The 10,000-nt window shown below is 39.5% G+C and overlaps 1 protein-coding gene across 6 annotated transcripts in view; it reads left to right on the top strand.

Moving 5' to 3' along the window:
- The window catches only part of LOC119572376 (oxysterol-binding protein 1-like), a 122,371-nt gene that overhangs the window by 69,954 nt on the left and 42,417 nt on the right, over nt 1-10,000 (top strand). For 2 of the 6 annotated variants that reach the window (XM_037919457.1, XM_037919458.1), the window contains exons 2-5: nt 3,351-3,525; nt 4,148-4,243; nt 6,784-6,911; nt 8,379-8,498. In XM_037919457.1, the coding sequence (XP_037775385.1) occupies nt 3,447-3,525; nt 4,148-4,243; nt 6,784-6,911; nt 8,379-8,498 (423 nt within the window). In that variant the 5' untranslated portion in view covers nt 3,351-3,446. The remainder of the gene's footprint in view (nt 1-3,350; nt 3,526-4,147; nt 4,244-6,783; nt 6,912-8,378; nt 8,499-10,000) is intronic. The other 4 variants (XM_037919459.1, XM_037919460.1, XM_037919461.1 and 1 more) reach the window with 3 other exon arrangements.

The raw sequence follows: 10,000 nt of genomic DNA, 5'->3' as shown, positions 1-10,000 counted from the left end.
CCTCTTCTCTCCTCCCCCTCTCTCTCTCCCCTTCTCTCTCTCCTTTTTCCTCCCCCCCCTCTCTTCCTCTCTCTCCCCCTCCTCTTCTCTCCCCTCTTCTCTCTCTCTTTCTTCTCCTTTTCTCCTCTCTCTCCTTCCCCTTCTCTTCTCTCTCTCTCTCTCTCTCTCTCTCTTCTCTCTCCTCTCCTCTCTCCTCTCTCTCCTCTCCTCTCTCTCTCTACTTGTTATGAGAATGTTCCCACGTTTAGCGTGGCGTCTCTGGTGCACCTCGGCGGTGACATTAACCTTCCGTTATCTCTCAAGGTTTTTTGATCAGCAGTCAGAAGCGGGCGGGGGTGGGGGAGAGTCAGGGTGGTGGTGGGTTTGGGGATTTAGGGGGAGCGGGATATTGCACTCTGCGCTTATGTAGTATGCCGCTTTCGTCCGACCCATTTGTGTCTCTCATTGTGGGAGCCGTGTTACTGCTCACTCTGCTTCTCTTCTCTCCTTCTTCGTCTCCTCTCTTCCTCCATCTTCTCTTTTTTTTTTCTTTCAGTCTTCACAGCCCTTTCTCCTTCCTCCTGTTTTCTCTCTCTTCTCCCTTTCCTCTCCTATGGTTCTCTTCTGCCTTTATTCTTCCCTCTCTCCCTCTCTCTTCTCCTTCTTTCTCTCTTCTTCCTCTTTCCTTTTTTAACCTCTCTCTCCTCTCTCCTCCTCCTCATCCTTCCCCTCCTTCCCTCCTCTCCCTTCTCCCTTCTCTCTCCCCCCTCCACCCCCTCCCTCTCACCGTCCATTTACCCCCATGTCCACCCCATTCCCCTTCTCCCCCCCCCCCCTCAGCAACTCCTCCCCTCCCCTTACCTTCTCCACACCTTACTCTTTCCTCGTCCCCCCCCCCCCCCAACGCCTTCTTCATTCTCCTCCTCGTCAATTGACCTTGACTCGGCCGGCCGGAGTCTAAAGTCCAAGGTCAGACTCCAATCACGGACGTTTGTTTCTGGCGCTGCGGCACGGAGCTCTGCATTAGGTGAACGTTGTCTTTGATTTTTTTTTCTTTGTGTGTCAAGAAAAAGATTATTATGATTGTTGGTCTCCTCATCATCATCACCATCATCAATTACTCATCATCTCATCTTCATTCCCTCATCATCATCCCTTTGCTCTCTCTCATCATCTCATCTCATCTCATAACATCTCATCTCATCATCGTCATCATCGTCTCTTTCGCAACTGCGTATTGTTTTTCTTCTTTCCGTCCCTCACCATTTCTTTTCTTCCCACTTGCCTTAAGAAGTTCATCTCGCTTAATTCCTCCCCTTTGCGTGTTCTCAGTCGCCCTCAGGCCAAGGGGAGGGCGGCGCGTACATTATGCTTCCCTCGCGATGGTGTCTCGTGGGTGTCACGACGGCGGGGGAGGAGGGGTGGGGGTAGATGGGGAAGGGGGAGAGGAAAGGGAAGTGGGTTTTAGGATGTAGGATAGGAAGGGAGGGAGGAATGGAGGGGTAGAGAGAAGAGGGGGAGTGGGTGGGGGGATATGGGTAAGGGAGGGAGCAGAGGGAGGGTGGGTGGGGTGGAAGGAGGGAGGGGAAATGGGTAAGAGATGGGGAAGAGGGAAAGAGGGGGTGGATATGGAAAGGGTTGTAAGATAGGGGGAAAATGAAAGGTGAATGGGAGGGAAGACATGTGTTGCATGGGGATGGGTATACCAGGATTATGGGTCGGGGTGAGGGGGGGGGGGCGTGGGCGCATGTCTTGGCCGAGATGCGCCGAAAAACCGGTTCCGAGGATGCAAAGGATGGGAAGCGTCCTATTCTCGAGAGGGTCCTTCTCTCCAGCCGCAGCTTATCAAGTCGGGGTTGCCGCCCGTACGCAGTTCAGGGCGTGGGCGGCTGTGTGATTTGTATTTTGTAATTTGTGCGTGGGTGCGACTGTAGGGGTGAGCGTTGGCATGGGCGTGAGTGTGGGTTTGTGGGTGTGAAGGATGGAAAGTTGATAAAGGTCGTCGCTGTTACCGGGTGTTTGTTGCCACCCACCGGCCTCCGTTGCCATCGCCGTCCGCGCGCCACTCGAGTTGCTGTGACCCCATGACCCCGCCCGCCCACTCGCGTCTTTCCACGAGGGAGACGCGCTCTTTCGGCTGTTGTGTGCGTGTTTACAGATACGCATTTATACGCAAACTCACTTGTAGGCACACACACCCCGAGCACGCGCGCGCACACACACGCACACGCACGCATCCCCCCCCCCTACACACACACACACGCACGCATCCCCCCCCCTACACACACACACACGCACGCATCCCCCCCCCCTACACACACACACACACACACACACACACACACACACACACACACACACACACACACCATGTCCATTTTAGTGTGATTATCATTGTTCATCCTATTACGGGTTGTCGGCTATTCCTCTTCTACCCCAGAAAATCAGGCATTATTCAAGAGGCCATTGATTCGTTCATTCCAAAGCAACGCATCAATTCACGACTTTTCCTTTAATCTTCGTGTTCAAACAGCATATACAACAGATTTCCCGATTTTGTGTTTATAGGTTATAGTTGATTGCGTGCGTGCTTGTTCCTGGATGAGAGAGGATAAAACCTCTTAGTGGTGGTTTTTACATTTTTCGTTTTTTTTTTCTTTTTTTTCTTATTCTCTTTGTATATATTTGATTCAATCTTCTTTATCTTCACTCACTCCCTCTCCCACTCAGCCTCTTCTCCTCCTCCTCCTCCTCTCTTCTTCTCCTCTTCCTCCTCCTCCACCTCCTCCACCCCCTCCTCCTCCTCCACCCCCTCCTCCTCCTCCTCCTCCTCCTCCTCCTCCTCCTCCTCCTCCTCCTCCTCCTCCTTTTCCTTCTCCTTTTCCTCCTCCTTCTCCTCCCCTTTCCCTCCCTTTTCTGGCGGGAAGAGTGAAAGGATGGTTTCAAATTTAGATATATTTACAGTGTTCCATTATCAGCAAATTGAAGCTAGCAGGATGCAGTGATATATGAACTGATTTGGAGTAGGACATTGTGTGAAGCACCACAATTATCTATAGATAATGATAGTATGGCAGGTCTAGAAATAGAGGATGATGAGTGATGAATACATTGTAGATAACAGGATGATGAATTACAAATAATGAGTAGTTAAAAAAAATTGACAGGAATATTGGTAGGTAAAAAAAAAGAAAGACTCAAGACCTTTCATGTTAAATTCCTCATTTTGGTCACTTGAGCATGAAAGTAAAAATGATGAAATATAAATTGAAGTGCTACTATTAGTAAAATGTCTTACAGTTATTGATTGACTAGATTCTCATTAAAGTCAACATAATGAAAAGATATACTTATATACCCAACTATTTCAGGCTTGCAACGACTACGTGGATGTGAGTGGCACTGCTGGGCGCAAATGGCAGCGTCTCTTGCAGCATGAGCGTGACCAACGATTGAGGCTGGAAGATATGGTGGAGCAGTTGGCCCGCCAGCATTCACATCTTGAGCAGGAGGCCAAGGAACAGATGAATCAGGCCATGCCACCAGGTCAGTAATAGCCGAGAAATGAAAGAAAAGGAGGAATGTTCTGTCAGGAAAATGAGGGTTTGGAAAATTTTTAGTTTATTATTATTCTTTTTTTTTTTTGGTGTTTTTTTTTCTATCAGTTATGTATTTGATTCTGTTAGTGTTCAGCTGAGTAACATTCACAGTTTTGTTGCATGCGTACTCTTTGTTAGGATTCACAAGTACTTAATTGAAAAAAAAAGGGGGGGGGATAGCATGTGCTTAACTTAAATCAAGTGTATGTTGCGCAGCTTGAAAAGTTTATTTAATAAAATAGCAGCATTGTATGCTCTCTGTATTTTGATTTCACTGGTAGGATTAACAGGTACTGTAATTTTTAAGTTGTGTATTAAGACTAGTGTGATAAAAGGAATGCTATTTGATTTCTTAAAAAAAGAAGATAGGATTATGTCATGCTTTGCTTAGGCAAATTGGTTTTTAGTGTCTGCCCTCATAGTCCCTAGTGCATTTACATTTATTATTTCATCTTTTGGGGAAGATATATCCAACCTTTTGTAGGAAAGTTGATAATGTCTGCTTATGCTAATGCTTTTACCTCTATAAGCATTATGGGGCCTTGCATACATATTAGGTGTCTCTGTAGGGGTGCAAGGTCCCGTACCCAGCTCGGCACCAGTAGCTGTCAATGAATACCGACCTCCAGATCCAAATCCTGAACGGGTGAAGGAAGTACTTTCAGGTGGGTTAGGGATGAGAGGCGTAGATGTAGAGGATTTTACTCATCCATACTAACACTAACCACTTGGAACTACTTTCTTCCACTTCTGGTTGTTCTGTTGTACAAGGTAAAGGTTCTCTAAGCTGGCAAGGTCAAGGTCCTGGTGAAAATTAGATGGTTGCCCTTCATGAAGGATAGAGTATGAGAACTGAAGACTGTACATTATTAGGACTGAGTAGAGACACCATCAATGATATTAGAATTAAAGATCTACTGAAATGTTATGTATATTTGATTTCTCCTTGAGTTGCATTGGTTAACTCTAAAAGGGCTGCATAGGGCTGTATGTATATATAGTACTTGTTTATCTTTAGTCAAGAAACTTTTGATGATTTTGTAAAAGTATAGAATTCCTTGATTTGTGGTTTGTAGTTACTGTATTGTAGATTATTTGTAAAGAAAGTTGTATGTAGATTGCAGGGAGTTGACAGTAGTTATATGGAACTGGAATATGAAGACAAACATTGATTATACTATGCTTTTTCATAATTTAACAAAGTAAATTCTGATGCAAGATAAGAGTCATATGAATTCAATGGTTGCTTTAGTTCATTTACTGAACCTGACTATAAAGATAGCATAAAACTTAACAAAAGCAATCAGTTGGTATATCAATCTGTCTGTTTAGCTGTTTGCCGACAAAGTCATCTCACAGAACGCTTGCCACATATGCCATTTAGATTCTACATTTACATACATGCAGTCCAATAAGGAAGTTTATATATATATCTTGAGGAACAGGTTTTGATGCTGGCAAGGTCCCAAGAATGGGAGACCCAGATAAAACCAGTTTTATTGTCTCGGTTGTTTGTTATTTTATTTGATTCTTGTGTAGAGGATATAGATTGCATTTTCTCTGTTTCTTGTGTTATCCTAACTTGGGTGTAGTGGTTTTCTCTTAGTCTTCCTGTAGTATTCAGCTTTTAAAAAGTACAATTTTGCAAAGGTATACATTGGTTCACTTTTAAGTATTTAAGATTGTATCCTAAAGTTAGTTTTATATACAGTTCTCTTTACAACCCCTTCTGAAGAAACAGTATTCTAAGTAAATCTCGTGAGAAATATTCTTGTGGTATTCAAGGGTGAACTTCATTCAAGGAACCTAATCCTCAGATGATAAAAAATGGATTACAGGTATCATTCAAACCTGGTCAAAGAGAAGGAATATAAATTCATATCAGGCACATCACTGGTTTATAAGAAGCAGTATGAGAGAGTTATATCTGGTTTTAGGTCTTTGGATAATCTCTTTGGACATTATTGCTCATAGATACTATTCATGGAAATAGTTTTAATAGTATTGTGACATGTTTCATGAGATTTTTATAGGGATATTTGAATTGAAACATATAGCTATGGGCATTACATATGTATGTTCTTTTTTATGTAGGAAGTATATTAATAGAATGAATGGGTTTACAAAGCAAATGTATTTTGATTAAATCTTAGCAGTATTAACAATTGTAATTCAGATGATAATTTTATTGAAATGGTCAGTTACAAGTATTCATTGTTCGTATTGTCCTTAAATTAACAACTTACTTTGTGTTTGATAGAATAGGAGTGCCATGGCAGATGATATTTTTGATCCAAAATCCTTCCTCATAAGAAGGATGGATTGCAGATGACGTAGGAGTTTTTATGTAAACAAGAACACATCAATCAAAGTTTTCTAAAGGAAGTAATGTTGTATGGAGGACTGAGATGATATATCAAAGAGTTGATTGTAGAATGTACAAGAAACCAAGTTATTGTGCTTGAAATGTGTATTTACTCATAATTACAAGGATTTTAAATTTGAGGATACAGATGGTTGATATCAATAGGAGACAGAAGAATATAGAATTGTCAAAAGTGGTTTACCATCCCCAGACATGTATAAAAGGGTCTTGCTGTGTGAGAGTAAATAGGTGTCAGTTTTATTCTGTACATAATGAACAAGTGTATCTGTATAGAGGCTTCTTATTGTGCAACTAACAACTTGGATTATTTTCTTTTAGATTATGTTTTAAAAGGTTATGAGGGCAGTAACTTGTGCACAGCTGGTGGCTTGAAGTAATAAAGACTTGATAGTATAAGCACACTGATTTATTAGAGGCAAGAAGTGAGGCATCTGCAGTTATTTTAGCTGTTGTTATCTCATGTGTCCTTTTTTTCTTGATAATGTGTGAAAAAGGAATGGGAAATAGTGTTTGCAGGTAGTATTTTTTCAAATGTTAGTTTTAAAATATGATGTATATTTTATCATTATGTTTATATAAAATTCATGAATTAATTCTTTTGATTCTTTGATCATCTTGTCAGTATTCTGTGATTTTTCTGTAATTTCCTCTTATTTTACTCAAACTCTGCCTATATACAGTATTTCAGTCTGACTCATTCAGTGTTAATGATCATTATTTTTAATCTGTTTCCTTCCTTATAAGAGAGATCTCCCACAGACTATGGATTAGACATATTTGTAACTTTCCCTTCTTTTAACCTCCCCGTTCTACCTACAGGTCACAGCCACAGCGAGGATGAGGAGGAGAATGAGTTTGAGGATGCAGTGGAAGAGCTGGCAGAGAATTTCATTGTGCATGTAAATACAAGTCAGGCACACCGAAGGTCTAATTCCAATGTTTCTCAGGTGAGTCTGTGCTGCTGTGCATATTCAGTACTCCTTGCCATTATAGCTGTATTTGTTATTAGAGTCCACTTATACATTTGTAGAATCTTCAAGTTAATCATGCCATTGACCGTATGACATACTTTGTTGTTGTTTTTCCTTGTAGGGATGTGTTTTATTTTTTGTTTTTGTTTTTTTGTAGATTTCAATTTGTAGAATTGGAGGTTGATTTTTTTTGCTTGGTTTTGGTTTTAAGAAAATGTGTTTGAAATAATAAGGGCTTGAATAAGATGTGTTTGCCTTAATTTTGGAGGAAGATGCTTACAAATGATAATTTGTTACTGTTTAGTTGTTTGCTGCATTGTTAGCAGAATTTAGGATAGTAAGTTGAAAAGGAAGTGTGATATGATATAGGTATTTGGTGGGCAGATATATATGGCTGGCATCATCATTGCTCTGGAGATGTGAAGATGTTTTACAGGAGTAGAACAGAAGTTTCTTTTTTTTTAATGCTTTATATCATATGTACTCTTAATAGGGCAGGCATTCATATGTAATTTAACATTTTTATTGCCATTTCTTGTCCCCTTTTTCGAATATTATGTTTTTTTATAATGTTATCTATAACTTATTTACATGTATAAAACAGACACCCATTCTAGGGCCCCATGTGTGATCAAGAAGTTTGCCAGTAAGACATAAATCAACAAGTATAACATTTATTCCACAATGCAAGATGATGTGAAGACATGAGTTGCTAAGAAATTATTAGTTTTATGAAAAAGAACAAAAGCAAAATGTAATATGAAAATAAGTGGTGTACAGAAACACACAAGAATTGAAAGGAGGAGGATGATATAAGCAAAAAATGTTTAATGTACATATCAAGAAAATGAAAGTAAGAGATAAGTATGCACCAATATTTAAGATGGAAGACCTGCCAGACTTATTATTTGCCCACCAGCATGTTTGTGCTTATCCACTTGATCATAAATGAAGTTATGGCTGTTGCTTAAGACATAGAAGGTCATGTAATGCAATATAGGTCATGTGATGTTGCTCTTCCTGCTTGTGGCTCGCTTGTATCTTAGACCTTCCTCAAGACCGCAAACAACCTCTGAAATAAACCATTAAAAGTAAGCTCTTGCCTTAAATGGTAATACTTGGACCCTTAAATTCGAGTACAGTGTGTTTGTAGCCCTTTAGCACATATAATATATATAATTTTTTTTGTTTCACCCTTTTCCCCTTCTGTTTTGAGAGTGTGATATAAGCAAAGAGAAAGAAAGAAAAAAAAAAAAAAGTTAAATCCCTCATCAACATTTTATGCTTTCATGTGTCATGTGGTCATAGTGTTTCACATAGGAAAGTACTTATAAATGGAGGGAGGTGTGGGGGGGAGAAGTAGCCATAATTTAGTAATTTAGTTGAGAACAAAAGTATGCCTGGGAAAAAGCTTGTGGTTGATTATGTGTTTGGGTACTGTAGGCGTCAGAAGGGCACGGTGTAGGAGACACAGTGTCCGCATCCAGCAGCGAAGGAGACGGGCAGGACAACACCGTCCAGGTCATCATGAGGAAAGACAACAATACAGACAGTAGTTATAGCGTAAGTTGTTCCTCCGTGAATGTTTCATTCCAGTGCTTCTGGCCTTTGCTTGATTTGATGGCTGTCATGTATGACTTATTGATGGTAGGTTTTTCTTGTATATCTTTGATTTGCATGTTTAGGGGAAGGCTTTTGAATAACCATATGTATTTTGCATACACCATAGGATGGCTGATTCACTTTTTTTTCTCTCTTTTTTTCCCCTTTTCTTTTTGTATATTATGCTCTTTTGAAGCTTATTTCTTTATGCTTTTATGATGGTTGAATTCTTGGGGCCTTTTGCTGGTTTGAAGTCATTTTTAAATCCTATGTTATTTTGTTTTTCTTTTTTAGACTACCTATTTTTTAAGGTTAAAATGAATTGCATATTCTGTTGAAACATGCACAAGTACAGATACAAATAAAGGGAAATTAGATGGTCATATGTTATAGATTAATTGTTTTTTTATGTCATAGGCAACATACTAATGATGTTTATAAAGACTGTATTTTTTAAACTAGATCATCACAAAAGTGCCCAGTAATGACTGAGTATTCACATTCTTCCTGTTTATTATTTAAAGGTTGAAAATCCTACCATTGTAGCATTCCTCAAAATGATTGGAATGATGGATTTTTTTCCCCATTTATGAACAGGCACAAACTTTTCAATCATCTTATTGAACACTACTGGCTAGATTACTAAAGTTTGTCAAGTGTCTAGATGAAAAAGTACTTTATGGGTATAAGTTTAGCTGTCATAATCATGCATTTAACCCCCATTTACCCCCAACCCCAGTCTTAATGAAGGTCATCATGATATTGAAAAATAAGTATGAATGAACATGTATCTTTTCGTAATTGTTAACTGTGTAATTACTCATCTTGCCATGAAATATTGTTCATGGGCATTTATATCTGTGGGATATATATGGAATTTATTATTACATATATTTCAAAGCATCATTAGTGGTTTTAGTTGAGTTTGTTTTATTCGTCATGAGTTAAGTTATTAAAGATTTGTGTGAAAAGAGATTGAAGATTTTTGTATTTAACTCAATCACCCCGGATTTATATTCTGTCCCTTGTAGGTTTTTGTGAATTTTGTTACATACAGATGGCTCCACATGTGCTCAGCCTCCAAGGAGTCTATCAGTAGGCCCTACTGATGATCTTGATTTCCCCATTCCTTGATTGGGGAAATGCGTTATTCCTTTAATCATTAATCAATACTGTTTATGTATTGATGTTTGATATTAAAGTATTATTAAAATCTTGTTACTTTAAGACATGAAATAATGCAAAGATCCTTTCCAAAATATGTACAGGAAAAGTAAAGTGGATAATAGGCAATTAATGACCCTTTGAAGATAAGCTTGTTGAGCATCGTTTGTTGAATACAATAAATAAACCTGTGTTACAGTGGGCATGGCATGTATTCTTGCCAAACGTGCCGATTGGGTTAAATGGCTATCAAGTCAGAACTCTTTTCTCAAGCATAAGAGTACTTTGTTTTTTGTTTT

This window comes from Penaeus monodon, chromosome 4 (assembly GCF_015228065.2).
Source record: "Penaeus monodon isolate SGIC_2016 chromosome 4, NSTDA_Pmon_1, whole genome shotgun sequence".
NCBI classification, from domain to species: domain Eukaryota; kingdom Metazoa; phylum Arthropoda; class Malacostraca; order Decapoda; family Penaeidae; genus Penaeus; species Penaeus monodon.
This window is presented reverse-complemented; position numbering and strand designations above follow the sequence as displayed.